We start from the raw sequence: 19010 nt of genomic DNA on the forward strand, positions 1-19010 counted from the left end.
TTAAAGCTCTTCTTAGACAAACCCTAATTCTCATTCTTTGAGTGACGAAAACACAAATCTACATACTTCCAGAATTAAGTGGTACAGAATACCATTCGGGCTTGCTTGCTTGTTTTTGCTATTTGCTTTTGAGACGGAGTCTCGCTCTTGTGCCCAGACTGGAGTGCAGTGGCGCGATTTCGGCTCACTGCAACCTCCGCCTTGTATTTGTTTTTTTGTTTGTTTGTTTTGTGTTTTGTTTTTAATGTGGGGCGGGGAGCCCACGTGCATTTTAAATAATCCATTTTCTTTAAACTCAACTTATGAAATGTTTCATTCTGTTTATAAGCTGGAACCTTTGGTCTGACAGTAACGACCCGCTGTGTTGGCCACACAACAGAATATATGGCCTCACAGTTCTAGCAGGCGGATGTCCAAGGTTAGGGTGTCGGGAAGGTCGCTTCCTTCGGAGGCTCCCGGGGAGACCGCCCCAGGCTGTCTCCTGGCTTCTGGTGGATTTCGAGCCAACTTTGGCCTTCCTTCGCTTGTAGAAGCTTCACCCTGATCTCTGCCTGCATGTTCATATGCTCTTCTCCCTGTGTGTCCCTGTGTCTAACTCGCCCCTTTTGTGCAGATGCCAATCATAATGGACTAAAGCCACCCTGAAGACCTTTTTTTTTTTTTTTGACGGAGTTTCCCTCTTGTTGCCCAGGCTGGAGGGCAATGGCGCGATCTTGGCTCGGCTCATTGCAACCTCCGCCTCCCAGGTTCAAGCGATTCTCCTGCCTCAGCCTTCTGAGTAGCTGGGATTACAGGTGTGAGCCACCACGCCCAGTTAATTTTGTCTTTTTAGTAGAGACGTGGTTTCACCATGTTGGCCAGTCTGGTCTTGAAGTCCTGACCTCAAGCGATATGCCCGCCTTGACCTCCCAAAGTGTTGGGATTACAGACATGAGCCACTGTGCCAGGCCAAAGACCTCATTTTAACTTGATTGCCTCTGTAAAGACCCTATCTCCAAGAAAGGTCACAATCTGAGGTACTGCAGGTTAGGACTTTAACATCTTTTCGGGGGACACGATTCAATGCATAACTCATAACATGTACAGTTTCATACATTCCTGAGTAAAGCTTTAATTTATAAAACAGATTGAATTCTTCTAAACGAACTCATCTAGAAATAAAATTAAAAGAAACCCTATTAAATGTTTACAAAGGTAAGTGGCCACACAACAGAATATATGGCCTCACAGTTCTGGCGGGCAGACATCCAAGGTCAGGGTGTCGGGAAGGTCGCTTCCTTTGGAGGCTCCCAGGGAGACCGTCCCAGGCTGTCTCCTGGCTTCCGGTGGATTTCGGGCCATCTTTGGCCTTCCTCCTATTGAATGTTTATACATTTAATATTCTGATTTTCTGATTTTTCTTTTTTTTTTTTTTTTTTTTTTGAGACGGAGTCTCGCTCTGTCGCCGGCTGGAGCGCAGTGGCCGGATCTCAGCTCACTGCAAGCTCCGCCTCCCGGGTTTACGCCATTCTCCTGCCTCAGCCTCCTGTGTAGCTGGGACTACAGGCGCCCGCCACCTCGCCCGGCTAGTTTTTTGTATTTTTTTTTTTTTTTAGTAGAGACGGGGTTTCACCGTGTTCGCCAGGATGGTCTCGATCTCCTGACCTCGTGATCCGCCCGTCTCGGCCTCCCAAAGTGCTGGGATTACAGGCTTGAGCCACCGCGCCCGGCCGATTTTCTGATTTTTCTTAATAAACATACAACGAAGCTTTTGAAATTAACATTTTATATTTATGAAAGTAAAACAATTGCAGTTTTAAAAGTCATAATACTAAAAGCCTTATTATAAAAGATAGTATTCTCCTACTCCACCCCCTTCCTTGCAGCCCAATCCAACTCCCCAGAGGCAATCACTGTGAACTTTTAAATTTATTTATATATATATTTTTCTACAGAAATGAGGTCTCACTATGTTGCCCAGGCTGGTTTTGAACTCCTGGGCTCCAGTGATCCTCCCACCTTGGCCTCCCAAAGTGCTAAGATTATAGGTGTGAGCCACCGTGTCCTGCCCACTATGAGCTTTTCTTTTCTTTTTTTTTTTTTTTTTTTTGGAGACGGAGTCTTGCTCTGTTGCCCAGGCTGGAGTGCAGTGGCCGGATCTCAGCTCACTGCAAGCTCCGCCTCCCGGGTCTACGCCATTCTCCTGCCTCAGCCTCCCGAGTAGCTGGGACTACAGGCGCCCGCCACCTCGCCCGGCTAGTTTTTTGTATTTTTTTAGTAGAGACGGGGTTTCACCATGTTAGCCAGGATGGTCTCGATCTCCTGACCTCGTGATCCGCCCGTCTCGGCCTGCCAAATTGCTGGGATTACAGGCTTGAGCCACCGCGCCCGGCCCACTATGAGCTTTTCAAGCTGTTTCTTTTTTTACTCCAATAAATCTAAAATATATGATTTTACTTCTAATTCTTTTTTTTTTCAATTTTAGACTTTATCTATTGACTTCATTCTATGCTAAGTGAGGTTCTTTTGCCAACATTCCCCCAATGCATGTACACTTTCGAAACCTCTCTCATCATCCCCAAATACTAATACTACCAAGTTTTACTGAAATCAATAGTTAGTGTTTATATTGCTATGCCTATGTCAACACTGTTCTCAACTGAGCCACATAGTGTACTGTAATTACATTCCTTTCTAATGGAACTTCTTGTTTTCCTTTGCATTTGGTTTGCTTACTTTTCTATGTAACAGTCACTGACTTTCTGCCAGAATTATGAAACTGCTCTTAATGTAATCAAATACGTGAGATAATGTAGCAATTGTTTTCTGTGTTTAAGTTGGGAGATATCCTTTCAGAGCTTCCCATCCTCCTGGTCTAACCTGGATTGGTGGTTCTCCAGGCCTGCCGCAGTTTAATCCTGGGCGGGTCTTCACCACCATCCTGGGAATCCCTTTCCCCTTTTTCTTTGTCGGGTCCTCTGCTTCCTGATTCCAGGTTGCTGCCTCTTTTACTTACCTTTCATTTGGGTTCTGAACGTTCTTCATTGGTTTCCCAAGAAATGGCTCATGGAAAGTAAATGAGATCTTGCATATCTGAATACATCTTTCTTGCTTGGTTTCTCTCTCTCTCTTCCTCTCCCCCTTCCTCCCTCCTTCCTTCCTTTTTTTTTTTTTTTTTTTTTTTTTTGAGATGGAATCTCACTCTGTCACCCAGGCTGGAGTGCAGTGGCATGATCATGGCTCACTGTAGCCTCAACTTTCTGGGCTCCAAGGATCCTCCCTCCTCAGCCTTTCAAGTAGCTGGGACCACAGGCATGTGCCAACACGCCTGACTCATTTTTGTATTTTTGGTAGAGATGGGGTTTCACTATCTTGCTCAGGTTGGTGTTGAACTTCAGAGCTCTAGTGATCCTCCTGCCTTGGCCTCCCAAAGTGCCTGGATTACAGGCATGAGCAACTTTGCCTGGCCCACATCTTTCTTCTTACCCTCACACTAGGCTAATAATTAGAAAATTTTAGGATACAGGTTACTGTCCCTTGGTACTTGGAAAGCTGCACTTCTCTGTCTACTATGTCTAGTTTTGCTGCTGAGAAGTCCAACATCATGCTGGAACCCAATCTTTTGGATATGATCAGTTTTTCTCTTTTGATACTTTTGGAACTTCTCACTCTCCCTATTGCTCTGAAATATCATGAGATGCTTTGGTGCCAGTCTTTTTTATTCATGTATCCCACATGCCTAGAGCAATACCTGGCAAATAGGTGTTTAATAATATTTGTTGAATGAGCTGGGAGTGGTGGCTCACGCCTGTAATCCCAACACTTTGGGAGGCCAAGGCAGGCGTACTACTTGAGGTCAGGAGTTCAAGACCAGCCTGGCCAACGTGGTGAAACCCCATCTCTACTAAAAAAAAAAAAAAAAAAAAAAAAAAAAAAAAAAATTAGCTGGGCATTGTGGGATATGCCTATAATCCCAGCTATTCAGGAGGCTGAGTCAGGAGAATTGCTTGAACTCGGGAGGCAGAGGTTGCAGTGAGCCGAGATCACTCCATTACACTCCAACCTGGGCAACAGAGCGAGACTCTGTCTTATAAAAAAAAAAAGAAAAAGAAAAAGAAAAGAAAAACTGCCCAGGCGCTGTGGCTCACGCCTATTATCCCAGCATTTTGGGAGGCCAAGGCGGGCTGATCACTTGAGGTCAAGAGTTCGAGACCAGCCTGGCCAACATAGTGAAACCCCGTCTCTACGAAAAATATAAAAATTAGCCGGGTTTGTTGGCGGGCACCTGTAATTCCAGCTACTCAGGAGGCTGAGGCAGGAGAATCGCTTGAACCCGGGAGTGGGAGGTTGCAGTCAGTCAAGATCGTGCCACTGCACTCCAGCCCGGGCGACAAAGCGAGACTCCGTCTCAAAAAAAAAAAAAAAAATTCGCGTAGAAGCTCCCAAGCCCAATTAAAGCTCAAGGCTATCGTCCACGTAGTGGGTTCCAAATCGTTCAGTTCCCAGGCCAGCAAAGAAAGCGAGCCGGGTGAAAGTCGCCTCTGTGCGAAGGCGGGGAATTGCACAGTATTTACATGGAAGCGGCGGAGAGGTTGCTTAGCAACCCTGCTGAGCGAACGGGCTTCACTGCGCACGCGTATACGAGCGGAGCATCTTGCGCACGCGCGAGCGACAGGTCGTGGCGTTCAGGGCCTGACGGTTGCTAGGGTGACAGAGACACAACATGGCGGCCGGATGCTAACGCTCTCCTTCGAGGGACCACCACGGAGATCCTAGTGCGGGACCCCGCCTCAGGGAAGTGGAAAGCAGGCGGACACCCTTCCTGCGTTTTTCTTTTCCGTCCAGTGTCGGCAAGGGGTTGTCGCCAGCTTCCGCATCCAAGATGAAGAGTGAGTGGGACCAGGGATGGGGGCAGGGACTGGAGAGCGAGTGGCGGGGGCGGGAGGGACTGGGGGAGCTTGAGGGGCCTGTGGGGCCGGCGGGGCCGGGCGTCGTCGCCTTCTGCCGTGGCGGCTCTGCATGTGGACCCCGAATCCCCCTTGGCTGGAAGAAGCCGGTGCCCCTGGGGGAAGCTCGAGGGGTTGGGGCTAGGTTGGGAACTTTGGGGTCTCGGAGAGCCGACCCAAGTCCCGTTCAGGCATATTTGGTGCCGGTGCGTAGTTCTTACATCGAAGTTTAGGGAGTTGAGTGTGATTCATTTTATTTATTTATTTATTTATTTATTTATTATTTTTTTTTTGAGACGGAGTCTTGCTCCGTCACCCAGGCTGGAGTGCAGTGGCCGGATCTCAGCTCACTGCAAGCTCCTCCTCTCGGGTTCACGCCATTCTCCTGCCTCAGCCTCCCGAGTAGCTGGGACTACAGGCTCCCGCCACTTCGCCCGGCTAGTTTTTTGTATTTTTTAGTAGAGACGGGGTTTCACCGTATTAGCCAGGATGGTCTCGATCTCCTGACCTCATGATCCGCCCGTCTCGGCCTCCCAAAGTGCTGGGATTACAGGCTTGAGCCACCGCGCCCGGCCTCATTTTATTTTTTTAAATGCTGGCTCGAACCTGACATTCTTTTCTTGAAGATTCGGCAGAAACGCAGGGAGCGCTTATAGTGTGGCTCCCTGCCTTTTCATGGTACTGGTTTAGTGTCCAATTGAGAGGAAAGCTGGGCTGTGTGCTTTATTTTATTTTTGGGTCAAGCAGTAGTGTTTTATAGGAACCATTTTTTAATAGTCATTTTGAAGCAACCTTTTAGTTAAAAGCTGTTACTTCAGAGTTGGAAAATGAGGTAGTCATTCTAGAAAATGTAACGGGTAAAAAAATTTACCTCTGGTAGGATTTGTGGATTATTGACAATCCGAGTGCAAGCAGCTAGAATGATTTTTTATTATTACTGTACATGTATAATTGTTTATGGCTGTGAACCAGAGGTGCAGTAAAAATTCAGACCTTTGCTGTGAAAAGATTATGTTAGGAGTAGTTATAATGTTAAATTTGCGTTGTGTTCTAATTGTCAATAGTGTACGTTGCATAATATTTAAAATAATTCATTCACCCTTTACAAGGCATTTTTATTTTTATTTTCTTTTGTTGGATATTGTTTAATGTTTACCTTTTTCATTAACGCACTACAAAACTGTAGTTAGAATCAAAAGTCTACAAAAGACTTTACACTTTTACTTACAGTGCAGACTATGTATACTGCACATATTTTGTACTGTATTCCTTTTTTCTTCCCATCTGTTTGTTTTGAAAATTTTCAGATGTACAGGAAAGTTGCAAGAGCGGTACACTGGATATTTATAAACCCGTCCTTCACTTAGACGCACCATTTTGCCTTATTTTTGTGTGCTCACTTTCGCTCTGGTGTTTTCTCTCTCCCATTTGTGTATTTATTTTCACTGGACCTTTCAAGAGTTAGTTGTAGACTACTGATAATTCACCACTTCTTTCAGCAGTTATCTGCCAAGAACAAGGACATTCTCCTACATCATCACATTACAAATAACACATTTAGAACATTTAACGATGATACAATACTCTAATATACAGTCCGTATTTCAGTCTTTCCATTTATCCCAATAACATCTGTTATAGTTGTTTATATTTGTTCTACAGTCCAATCAAGAATCACAAATTGCATTCTGTTGTCACATCTCTTTGGTCTCTTTTAATATGGTGTCCCTGCCTTTTGTGTCTTTCATGACAATGATAGTTTCATTTTTATTTTTGACTATCCTCTGTAGGCCAAATGACATTTTTAAAGAATCCAGCCCAGGTGTTTTGCAGAATATATCTCAATTTGAATTTTTCTGATTGTTGCCTCACGATTAGCTTCAGCTTAAATGTTTTTACCAGGAATATGAGAGAGGTGACATTGTGTCTCTGTCAGTGTGGCCCTTCCAGAGTGTGTGATGTCAGCTCATCGCAGTTTTGCTGAAGTTAGATTTGATCATTTGGTTTATTTATCTACCTTCTTTTTCTCTTAGACTCTTTTTTTTTTGACAGGGTCTTGCTGTGTCACCCAGGCTGGGGTGTAGTGGTGTAATCTTGGCTCACTGCAACCTCTGCCTCCCGGGATCAAATGATTCTCCCACCTCAGCCTCCCAAGTAGCTGAGATTACAGGTGTGCACCACCACGCCCAGCTAACTTGTATTTTTTTGGTAAAGACGGGGTTTCAACATGTTGGTCAGGCTGGTTTCGAACTCCTGACGTCAAGCGATCTGCCCACTTCGGCCTCCCAAAGTGTTGGAATTACAGACGTGAGCCACCGTGCCTGGCCTTTCTCTTAGACTCTTCATACCCCACTACCTAGAGGCATCACTCTCAGTAATTTACTCTCTCTCTATATATATATTATATATAAATATGTAAATGTGTATTTCTCCCTTTTTAAAAGAGTAATGTTAGCACTGTGTGTGTACACCTATATAGAAATGTGTGTATGTGCCGGCCGGACGCGGTGGCTCACGCCTGTAATCCCAGCGCTTTGGGAGGCCAAGGCGGGCAGATCACAAGGTCAGGAGATCAAGACCATCCTGGCTAACATGGTGAAACCCTGTCTCTACTAAAAATACAAAAAGTTAGGCATAGTGGCTGGTGCCTGTAGTCCCAGCTACTTGGAAGGTTGAGCCAGGAGAATGGCGTGAACCCTTAAGGCGGGGCTTGCAGTGAGCCGAGATTGCGCCACTGCACTCCAGCGTGGACAACAGAGCAAGAGACTCCGTATCAAAAAAAAAAAAATGTGTGTGTGTGTATATATATAAAATTTACATTTACATTTGTGGGCTGGGCACAGTGGCTCACGTCTGTAATTCCAGCACTTTGGGAGGCTGAGGTGGGTGGATCACTTGAGGCCAGGAGTTCGAGACCAGCCTGGCCAACATGGTGAAACCGCATCTCTACTAAAAATATAAAAATTAGTCGGGCGTGGTGGCAGGCGCCTGTAATCCCAGCTACTAGGGAGGCTGAGGCAGGAGAATCGCTTGAACCTGGGAGGCAGAGGTTGCAGTGAGCCGAGATGGCGCCACTGCACTCTAGCCTGGGCAACAGAGCAAAGAAAAAAAAAAAGTATGTGTGTGTATACATATAAAATTTACATTTATGGGGCGGGCACGGTGGCTCACGCCTGTAATCCCAGCACTTCGGGAGGCTGAGGTTGGCTGATCACTTGAAGTGAGGAGTTCGAGACCAGCCTGGCCAATGTGGTGAAACCCCGTCTCAACCATAAAATGCAAAAAAATAAAAATAAAAACAAAACAAAAAAATACACAAAAAACTTACATTTATGATTTACTTCTTGTAAACTTTTGTTTTTAAAGTATATTTAGTATTGTTTGGTATGTTCTTTTAGATGGTCATTTTGGTAGTTTTTGGTTACTTGGTTTAGTGGTGACATCTTTATTCTCCCTTTCTTCCTTCTACCTTAAAATCTACTCTAAGAATTATTGTAACCTTTTATCCCCGTGGTTTACATCTGATCATTAGATAAATGATTTAAAAATAGTTAAGAGTGGAGAGTATATTCCAGAACTGGAAATCACAGAGACACAGTTAAAGAAGAATGATCAGGAAAAGTGAGTAATGGTGAAACTGGATCCATAGCTTGGGGTCAGAGTGGGGCTGGGAATGCTAGATTATTACAGGGATCTTTCAGGATTTTATAGGTGTATTTTTGTACTTGTTTTCTAGGCGATGCCCATGTGTTTAGAGGTGTGTTATTCTGTGGAGTATTCCTGTCTTTCTTTTTATTTGGCATCATTTGCAACAGTAGAGAGCAAAGAGTGACACAGTGCAGTTGATAACAGTGTGGGCTTTGGAGCCGGTAGGCATGGTAGCTTCAGGCATGTTATTTTTTTTTCTTATGCTGCTTTTCTTCGTTGTTCAGGTAATCTATTGCTGCGTAACAGATCGCTTCAATTTTGTGGCTTAAAGAAACACAGTCTTTCTTGTGGTTCTTCAGGTTGCCTGGATTCAACTAGGCAGGTCTTACTGGAAGTCTCTCATGCAGTCAGATGGTGGCTGGAGCTGAAGTCATCTTAAAAGTTTCTTTTGGCCGGGCGCGGTGGCTCAAGCCTGTAATCCCAGCACTTTGGGAGGCCGAGGCGGGCGGATCACAAGGTCAGGAGATCGAGACCACAGTGAAACCCCGTCTCTACTAAAAATACAAAAAATTAGCCGGGCGCGGTGGCGGGAGCCTGTAGTCCCAGCTACTCAGGAGGCTGAGGCAGGAGAATGGCGGGAACCCGGGAGGCGGAGCTTGCAGTGAGCCGAGATCAGGCCACTGCACTCCAGCCTGGGCAACAGCGTGAGACTCCGTCTCAAAAAAAAAAAAATAATAAAATAAAATAAATAAATAAATAAATAAATAAATAAAAGTTTCTTTTTTATTTGGAGATGGAGCTCGCTCTGTTGGCCAGGCTGGAATGAGTACGGTGGCACAATCTTGGCTCACTGCAACCTCTGCCTCCTGGGTTCAAGCGATTCTCCCGTCTCAGCCTCCTGAGTAGCTGGGATTTTAGGCGCACCACCACACCTGGCTACTTTTTGTATTTTGAGTAGAGACAGGGATTCACCATGTTGGTCAGGCTGGTCAAGAACGCCTGACCTCAGGTGATCCACCTGCCTCGGCCTCCCAAAGTGCTGGGATTACAGGCGTGAGCCAGTGCGCCCAGCCACATTTATCTTTAAACGGGGATGATAATACCCTCACATAGCATTGTTTCAAAGATTAAGTGAAATCATCTATGTAAAGGTCATAGCACAGTGTCTGGTACATGATAAATTGTGAGTGAATTATTATTTGCTATTTCAGCAGATGGAAGGCAGGGATATAAAAAGCGAAAGAATGAAAACATCGGTCAGATCCTTACTTGGAAAAGTTTCCCTTTATCTAGTCTAGTTGAAGTACCACTCTTTTTTCCTGTCCGAACTTTTTTTTTTTTTTTTTTTCCAGATAGAGTCTTGCTCTGTTGCCCAGGCTGGAGTGCTGTGGTGTAGTCACAGCTCATGGCAGCCTCCATCTCCTGGGCTCAGGCAAGCCTCCCACCTCAGCCTCCTGAGTAGTTAGGACCACAGGCACGTGCCTCCTCACGCGGCTAATTTCTTTTAAAAATTTTTTTGGTGGAGATGGGGTTTTGTTGTGTTGTCCAGCCCAGGCTTACTTTTTTTTTTTTTTTTTTTTGAGATGGAGTCTTGCCCTGTTTCTTGGGCTGGAGTCCAATGGTGTGATCTCATTTCACTGCAACCTCCACCTCCCGGGTTCAAGTGATTCTCCTGCCTCAGCTTCCTGAGTAGCTGGGCTTACAGGTGCCTGCCAAGACACCTGGCTAATTTTTGTATTTTTAGTAGAGACGGGGTTTCACTATGCTGGCCAGGTTGGTCTCAAACTCCTGACCTCAGGCAATCTGCCCGCCTTGGCCTCCCAAAGTGCTGGAATTACATGCATGAGCCACGGTGCCCGACTGCCCAGGATTAGATTTTTAATTGTTTATTAGAGATGGGGGTCTCCCTACATTGCCCAGGCTGGTCTTGGACTCCTGGATTATAGGCATGAGCCACTGTGCCTGGTCCTGTCTCAACTTTTTAATGAATTTTTCAAAACATACCTATAAAAAGAGAAAAGTGGCCAGGCATGGCGGCTCATGTCTATAAACCCAGCACTTTGGGAGGCTAAGGCAGGAGATTGCTTAAGTCCAGGAGTTTGAGACCAGCCTGGGCAACATGACAAGACTCTATCTCTACTAAACAATTTAAAAATTGGCCAAGCATGGCAGTGCATACCTGTGGTCCCAGGTACTTGGGAGGCTGAGGCAGGAGCATTGCTTGAACCCAGGAATTTGAGGCTGTAGTGAGCTGGGATCACACCACTGCTCTCCAGCCTGGATGTCAAAGGAAGACCCTGTTTCAAAAAATAAAACAAGGCCGGCGCGGTGGCTGAGGCCTGTAATCTCAGCACTTTGGGAGGCCGAGGCGGGCAGATCACGAGGTCAGAAGATTGAGACCATCCTGGCTAACACGGTGAAACCCAATCTCCACTAAAAATACAAAAAATTGGCCAGGCGTCGTGGCGGGCACCTGTAGTCCCAGCTACTCGGGAGGCTGAGGCAGGAGAATGGCGTAAACCTGGGAGGCGGAGCTTGCAGTGAGCCAAGATTGCGCCACTGCACTCCAGCCTGGGTGACAGAGCGAGACAGACTCCGTCTCAAAAAATAATAATAATGATAATAAATAAATAAATAAATAAATAAATAAAACAAAAAGCCAGAGAAGTTATACTTTGAAGACAGTAACAGTTTGCTATCGTATCAAAGAGAATTTTTTTTTTTTTTGGATAGAATCTCACTCTGTTGTCCAGGCTGGAGTGCAGTGGCATGATCTTGGCTGACTGCAACCTCTGCCTCCAGGGTTCAAGCAATTCTCATGCATCAGCCTCCTGAGTAGCTGGGATTATAGGCGCACACCACCATGCCTGGCTCATTTTTGTAGTTTTAGTAGAGACAGGGTTTTACCATGTTGGCCAGGTTGGTCTCGAACTCCTCACCTCGGGTGATCTACCCGCCTCAACCTCCCAAAGTGCTGGGATTACAGGTGTGAGCCACTGCGTCCAGCCCGGAGAGAATTTTTGAAAGTATCTGTTGTAATTACAATGAGGTTTAAGCTGTCTTGTTTTTTTTCCACCATGGGAAGAGTTAAGTAATTTGTCTTTCTTAAATGCTAGTATTTTCATAGACTCAAAAAAGGTACCTCAATCCTTTTCATCTCCTTCTGTGTGTGAGCCTCAACTTTTGTTTATATTTATTTATTTATTTATTTTTTTTGAGGCGGAGTCTCGCTCTGTCGCCCAGGCTGGAGTGCAGTGGCGCGATCTCGGCTCACTGCAAGCTCCGCCTCCCGGGTTCCCGCCATTCTCCTGCCTCAGCCTCCCGAGTAGCTGGGACTACAGGCGCCGCCACCACGCCCGGCTAATTTTTTTGTATTTTTAGTGGAGACGGGGTTTCATTGTGTTAGCCAGGATGGTCTCCATCTCCTGACCTCGTGATCCGCCCGTCTCGGCCTCCCAAAGTGCTGGGATTACAGGCTTGAGCCACCACGCCCGGCCTTGTTTATATTTATTATTATTATTATCATTATTTTTGAGATGGAGTCTTGCACTGTTACCCAGGCTGGAGTTGCAGTGGCGCAATCTCGGCTCACTGCAAGCTCTGCCTCCTGGGTTCACGCCATTCTCCTGCCTCAGCCTCCCGAGTAGCTGGGACTACAGGTGCCCGCCACTACGCCTGGCTAATTTTTTGTACTTTTAGTAAGAGACGGGGTTTCACCATGTTAGCCAAGGTGGTCTCGATCTCCTGACCTTGTGATCCGCCCACCTCGGCCTCCCAAAGTGCTGGGATTACAAGCGTGAGCCATTTTTATTTATTTATTTATTTATTTTAAAGATGAGGGTCTCACCGTATTGCCTAGACTGGTCTCAAAATCCTGGGGTGGCTAGGCGCAGTGGCTCACTCCTGTAATCCCAGCACTTTGGGAGGCCGAGGCGGGCGGATCACGAGGTCAGGAGATCGAGACCATCCTGGCTAACACGGTGAAACCCTGTCTCTACTAAAAAATACAAAAAAATTAGCCGGGCGAGGTGGCAGGCGCCTGTAGTCCCAGCTACTTGGGAGGCTGAGGCAGGAGAATGGCGTAAACCCGGGAGGCAGAGCTTGCAGTGAGCCGGGATCCGGCCACCGCACTCCAGCCTGGGTGACAGAGCGAGACTCCGTCTCAAAAAAAAAAAAAAAAAAAAAAAGGCCGGGCACGGTGGCTCAAGCCTGTAATCCCAGCACTTTGGGAGGCCGAGGCGGGCGGATCACAAGGTCAGGAGATCGAGACCATCCTGGCTAACACGGTGAAACCCCGTCTCTACTAAAAAATACAAAAAACTAGCCGGGCGAGGTAGCGGGCGCCTGTAGTCCCAGCTACTCGGGAGGCTGAGGCAGGAGAATGGCGTGAACCCGGGAGGCGGAGGCTGCAGTGAGCTGAGATCCGGCCACTGCACTCCAGCCTGGGTGACAGAGCAAGACTCTGTATCAAAAAAAAAAAAAAAAAAAAAAAAGAACTTTACAAAAAGCATATTAATAAAAATGTTTAGACTTGAACCTGACAAGTTTTACGTTTCACAAAAAGTGAATTTGACCCTCATTTTCACTTGTTAAATAAGGCTTAAATTCCACTTCAACAAACAAGCCTTGGTTTAATAAATGTGCATAGAATCTTAATATAGATGTATTCATTTATCTCCCTTGTTGTCTCTTTTTCATCCAACTCTGTTATTTTAACCCCTCTTTGTCCTTGAATCTGTTTTTCTTTTTGTTTTGGTGCTTGTTTATTCCCAATAATGTGGGATGTGACTTTCATTTACGGTATCATAGCTCTGTGCCCTTCAGAACTTTGTATCATGCTTTGTCTGCATTTCAGTGTTTTTTGTTTAATTTCGAAGGCCTATGAAAATGTGCCAGATCTTGTTGGAGAGAATAGGAACTTTTCCCAGGTATTTTTTCATAGAGACGTTTTCTTTTTTTCTCCTTGCCTTTTATCCTTGTTTTATACTACATACCTTCTGCCTACTAGAAGAGCCATAAGGGAAACAAGTGACCCCTTTATCTACCAACAGACACCTCCAGTGCAGCAAGTTCCATTTATTGCTGGTCGTGATGGTTTAGAGCCAGCCTGGGACATTGGCACACACTGAATTTGTGTGCTGAAACCACTTTGAAGTTCACAGTTGACCTATTTTTTTAAAGCAAGTCTGCTTAATTTATCTGTGACAAAACACAAATTGGAATTTATTGTGTAAATTCTCTCTTTCTTAAATCCAAATTGCTTAGTCCACAGCTTGACTTCCAGTGATTGACCTCCAATCCCTCCTGTGATTTTATTTTTTTTTCTTTGTGAGACAGGTCTCTGTCTGTCACTCAAGCTGGAGTACAGTCGCACCATCATGGCTCACTGCAGCCTTGACTTCCCAGGCTCAGATGATTCTCCTATCTCAGCCTCCCAAGTAGCTGGGACTACAGGCATGCATCACCACACCTGGCTAATTTTTTTTTGTATTTTTGGTAGAGACAAGATTTCACCATGTTACCCAGGCTGATCTCAAACTCCTGGGCTCAGGCGATCTGCTCGCCTCAGCCTCCCAGAGTGCTGGGATTACAGGTGTGAGCCACCATGCCCGGCCCCTTTCCATGATCTCTATGACTGTCTTCCTTTAAAATGATATTGTAGTTTTAAAACAGTTCATTTTAAGTTCATGTTTTTCTTGGCACTTAGTCAATACTTTCACTGATTTCTTAAATTTCTTGAAATGTTCACCTTTACATACATTTAAAGTAATGCATATTCATTGCGAACATTGAATAATGTAGATAAGTATAATGAACAAAATTTAAATCACCTTCAGTCCCACTCAGGCATAGATACATTAAAATATTTACATATTTATATTCAGTTTTTTTCGTTTCTTTTTTTTATTTTTTTATTTTTTATTTTTTTTGTCATGGAGTTTCGCTCTTGTTGCCCAGGCTGGAGTGCAATGGCGCTATGATCTCGGCTCACCGCAACCTCCGCCTCCCAGGTTCAAGCGATTCTCCTGCCTCAGCCTCCCGAGTAGCTGGGATTACGAGCGTGCACCACCACGCCCAGCTAATTTTGTATTTTTAGTAGAGACGGGGTTTCTCCATGTTGATCAGGCTGGTCTTGAGCTCCCTACCTCAGATGATCCACCTGCCTCAGCCTCCCAAAGTACTGGGATTACAGGCGTGAGCCACCACACCCAGCTATATTCAGTCTTTTTCTGTGCATGTTTTGTGTGTGTGATCATTATCATCCTTTTTTTCACTTAACATGAAATTGTGGCTGAACATTTCCCATGTCATGAAATATTATTTGAAAGCATCATTATCAATGGTTACATAATATTTCAGTCTGTTGCTGTTTCATAGCTTATTAGAACATTTCCTTGATACTGGATATTTAAGTTTCTGGCATTCTTACTTTTGTGACACTGTGAATACCATCTTTATTTATAAAGTTTTTTGTTTGTTTTTTGTTTTTGAGATGGAATCTAGCTCTGTCGCCTAGGCTGGATGCAGTGGCACAATCTCCACTCACTGCAACCTTCGCCTCCCAGGTTCAAGCAATTATCATGCCTCAGCCTTGCTAGCAGCCGGGATTACAGATGCGTGCCACCCTCCTGGCTAATTTTTCTATTTTTAATAGAGACGGGTTTTCATTATGTTGGCCAGGCTGATTTGGAACCCCTGACCTCAGGTGATCTGCCCGCCTCAGCCTCCCAAAGTGCTGTGATGACAGGCATGAGCTAACACGCCCAGTCTCACTGAGGCTGTTAATGTACAGATTCACTCATATACAAATTGAATGGTTTTAATACTAAAATAATATTTAATTCCCCAAGCTTTTTTTGTTTTTCCTGTTGGTTTTTGTTTCTCTAAGTGTAATGGCACAAACGAGAACAGATTGTAGACTTTCCCTTTAAGGGGTTTATGGCTTTATGAGGAGAAGGCGCAAAGTGGAGCATGGGCAGTTCTGTAACAGGAGGACAAGGTGCACACAGAAGGAAGACAGACATCTGCTTGCAGGCTTCCCAGGCCGGTCCTGGAAGATTGGAATCCAGAGCATCATGTATTCGGTATTACACACTATGTACTCCATAATTTTTATTTATTTATTTTTTTTGAGACGGAGTCTTGCTCTGTCGCCCAGGCTGGAGTGCAGTGGCACGATCTTGGCTCACTGCAAGCTCTACCTCCCGGGTTCATGCCATTTTCCTCCCTCAGCCTCCCAAGTAGCTGGGACTACAGGTGCCTGCCACCACGCCCGGCTAATTTTTCGTATTTTTAGTGGAGACAGGGTTTCACCGTGTTAGCCAGAATGGTCTCTATCTCCTGACCTCGTGATCCACCCGCCTTGGCCTCCCAAAATGCTGGGATTACAGGTGCGAGCCACCACGCCTGGCCTATGTACTCCATAATTTGACTATTGATATTTTCTAAACCAAAGTGTTCCATTTCCAACCTCCCTCTTTTATAAGGAAAGGACCTAAAATTAGGGGCGTGGGGACATACTGTAAATTCTCAAGACTTGGGACTATATCTTAATGATCTTTGTGTCTACAGTGCATGGCATGGTGTGTGATATATAGCTGGTGCTAAGAAGTCCTTATTATTGTTACTTTTTTTTTTGAGACAGAGTTTTGCTCTGTTGCCCAGACTGCAGTACAGTGGCGTGATCTCAGCTCACTGCAGCCTCTGCCTCCCGGCTTCAAACAGTTCTCCTGTTTCAGCCTCCTGAGTAGCTGGGATTACAGGCACAGGTCACCGTGCCCGGCTAATTTTTTGTATTTTTAGTAGAGATGGGGTTTCACCATGCTGGCCAGGCTGGTCTCAAACTTCTGATCTCAGGTGATCCGCCCACCTCGGCCTCCCAAAGTGCTGGGATTACAGGTGTGAGCCACCATGCCCAGCCTAAAAAGTCTTTATTAACATGATGATTTAGTCATACTGCCATGAATGTTTAATTCACTTAGGCTGAAGTATAGCATAATTGCATTATGGGGAGTACCAAGACCACCCTAGGTTTCATGATTTGCTAGGGGGACTCACAGGACTTAGCACATAATCATGCTCACAGCTATGATTTCCTCCAGTGAAATGATACAAAGTGAAATCAGCAAAGGGAAAAGGCACCTGGGAAGAAGTCTGGAGGAACTAGGCCCAGGAATTCTCTCTCAATGGAGTCACATGGGATGCTCTTAATTTCTCTAGCAACAAGTTGTAACCACACATGTGAACTCTTGTATATCACGGAACTCATTAGAGACTCCATGCCCTGAGTTTTTATTATGGACTGGTCATGTAGGCACCTATCTGCCTAGCACCTATCAAAATTCCAGACTGCCAGAAGGAAAGCAGGTGTCTAGCATAAACCATATTGTCTGCACAGGCAGTTTAGGGACAGTGAGCCACTCTTACCATTTAGGAAATGGTGGAAGCCTGACATGCAAGTTCCCAGAGGCCAGCCAAAGGCCAACCCCTTTCAACCCGGCTTTTTTTTTTTTTTTTTTTTTGAGACAGAGTCTTGCTCTGTCGCCCAGGCTGGAGTGCAGTGGTATAATCTCAATCTCAGCTCATTGCAACCTCTGCCTCCCAGGTTCAAGCAATTCTTCTGCGTCAGCCTTCTGAGTAGCTGGAATTACAGGTGTGCACCACCACGCCCAGCCAGTTTTTATATTTTTAGTAGAGACAGGGTTTCACCATGTTGGCCAGGCTGGTCTCGAACTCCTGACCTCAAGTGATCCATCTGCCTTGGCCCCTCAAAGTGCTGGGATTATAGGCGTGAGCCACCGCACTTGGCCGCAAGCAGACCTTTCTAAGGAGAGAAGTCCCGGGCCTGCTGTGTGAGCTCTTCTGCACAATAAAGACACTGATCTTCTTGTAGAGAAATTTCTGGGCTTTCCAGTTAATTCATTTAAGAGAAGGGGTAAATTTTGGTGGAGTTTTAGCAAGCAGCAGCTATCCCTTGACTAGTACGAATAGGGCGAGGTAGGTCAGTATGAGGGTCTGCCTAAGGGCAGAAGATGTTCAGGCTGTTGAATTTTCCCACAAAGTTTCAAGTTTGGAGGCTCTTCAAGAAACTTGTCAAAATTACTTAATGAGGTTTTAAACTGTACAAATTAGTGGTGAGGACCAGGGCCTGTATTTTGGTCCATTTCTTTTGAAGAAGCTTCTTGGAGATGCACCAAAGTATCTTTATTGCCTGGTTTTGGGATTTAATGGAATTTAATTAGGTTTCCAGTTGTAGAGAGGGTCTGGGACTTAGTTAAGCTATAGTTGTCAAGCAAGTTATGGCTTCCGGTTTTTTGTCAGAAGGGATATGGTACCGTGCTCTGTCCTGAAGACTCAGTGGGGCTCACTCCTACCTTACATTAGCCAATTTCTCCCAGAAGACAAGTAAGAACAATAAAGCTAGAATAGTTGTGAAACCCTGTCTTGCTGGGAGCTAGATTAGTTCCTCTTTTATTCAGGGAAACCTTGGATAAAAGGGATTCTAATAGCATTCTAAGATCTTCGGTTTGGTGATCTAGAGCAGTGCTGGGGGATGTTAACTGGTGTTCTCTGGGTATACCTCACCCACCTCCATTTGGAGACTCACCTCATATGCAGGGAAAGGCGTTGAGGAATTCTGCAAACACATTTTGCTGTATTTAACTCTGTATTTCCTAAATTTATTTGCTTATGGAACCCTCTTTTGTGGAATACCCTTTAGGGTTCAGGGATCGCCGTGTTTTGTAGTACTCAGTTGGAAAACGCTGGTCTAGAGATTCAGCATCCTCAGGTTGTTTTTCCTGGAAGCGATAATGGAGAGCAGCCCGTCCTGGTGCAGTAGACCACCTTTCTTTTGCTCATAACGCAGACCAGTTGTAACACTTGGCTCTGTCTCAGGCTGTGAGTTTTAATGTACCAATTTACGCATATACAAATTGAGTGGTCTTAACACTAAAATAATATTCCATTCCCCAAGCCTTTTTTGTTTGTTTTTACTATTTTTATTTGTTTGTTTGTTTTTCTTTTTTTTTTTTGAGACTGAGTTTCGCTCTTCTTGCCCAGGCTGGAGTGCAGTGGCGTGGTCTCGGCTCACCACAACCTCCACCTCCTGGGTTCAAGCGATTCTCCTGCCTCAGCCTTCCTGAGTAGCTGGGATGACAGGCATGCACCACCACACCCGGCTAATTTTGTATTTTTAGTAGAGGGGGGTTTCTCCATGTTGGTCAGGCTGGTCTTGAACTCCAGACCTCAGATGATCCGCCCGCCTCAGCCTTCCAAAGTACTGGGATTATAGGCGTGAGCCACCGTGCCCTGTCTTTTGTTTGTTTGTTTCTCTAAGTGTAATGCATTTTGTCTCCTGCTTCTTGGAAGTTGCCAGGACCAAGTAATTAATACTTGTGTTAGTGTCAGCCCTTCCCAGAGGGTTTTCATCTCGAA

General features: G+C 45.3%; 1 protein-coding gene across 10 annotated transcripts in view; it reads left to right on the forward strand.

Annotated features, from left to right (window-relative positions):
• The first annotated feature begins 4657 nt into the window (after positions 1–4657).
• Positions 4658–19010, forward strand: part of LOC105467388 (MOK protein kinase) — an 86748-nt gene continuing 72395 nt past the window's right edge. For 7 of the 10 annotated variants that reach the window (XM_071099566.1, XM_071099559.1, XM_071099561.1 and 4 more), the window contains exon 1: positions 4665–4868. Coding sequence is in view for 7 of the 10 variants with exons in the window: in XM_071099559.1 (XP_070955660.1) it covers positions 4862–4868 (7 nt within the window). In the remaining 3 variants the exon portion in view is untranslated. Of the gene's footprint in view, positions 4869–19010 lie in introns of all 10 variants that reach the window. The other 3 variants (XM_071099563.1, XM_071099560.1, XM_071099562.1) reach the window with 3 other exon arrangements.

Source organism: Macaca nemestrina, chromosome 7, assembly GCF_043159975.1.
Source record: "Macaca nemestrina isolate mMacNem1 chromosome 7, mMacNem.hap1, whole genome shotgun sequence".
In the NCBI taxonomy this organism is placed as follows: Eukaryota; Metazoa; Chordata; class Mammalia; order Primates; family Cercopithecidae; genus Macaca; species Macaca nemestrina.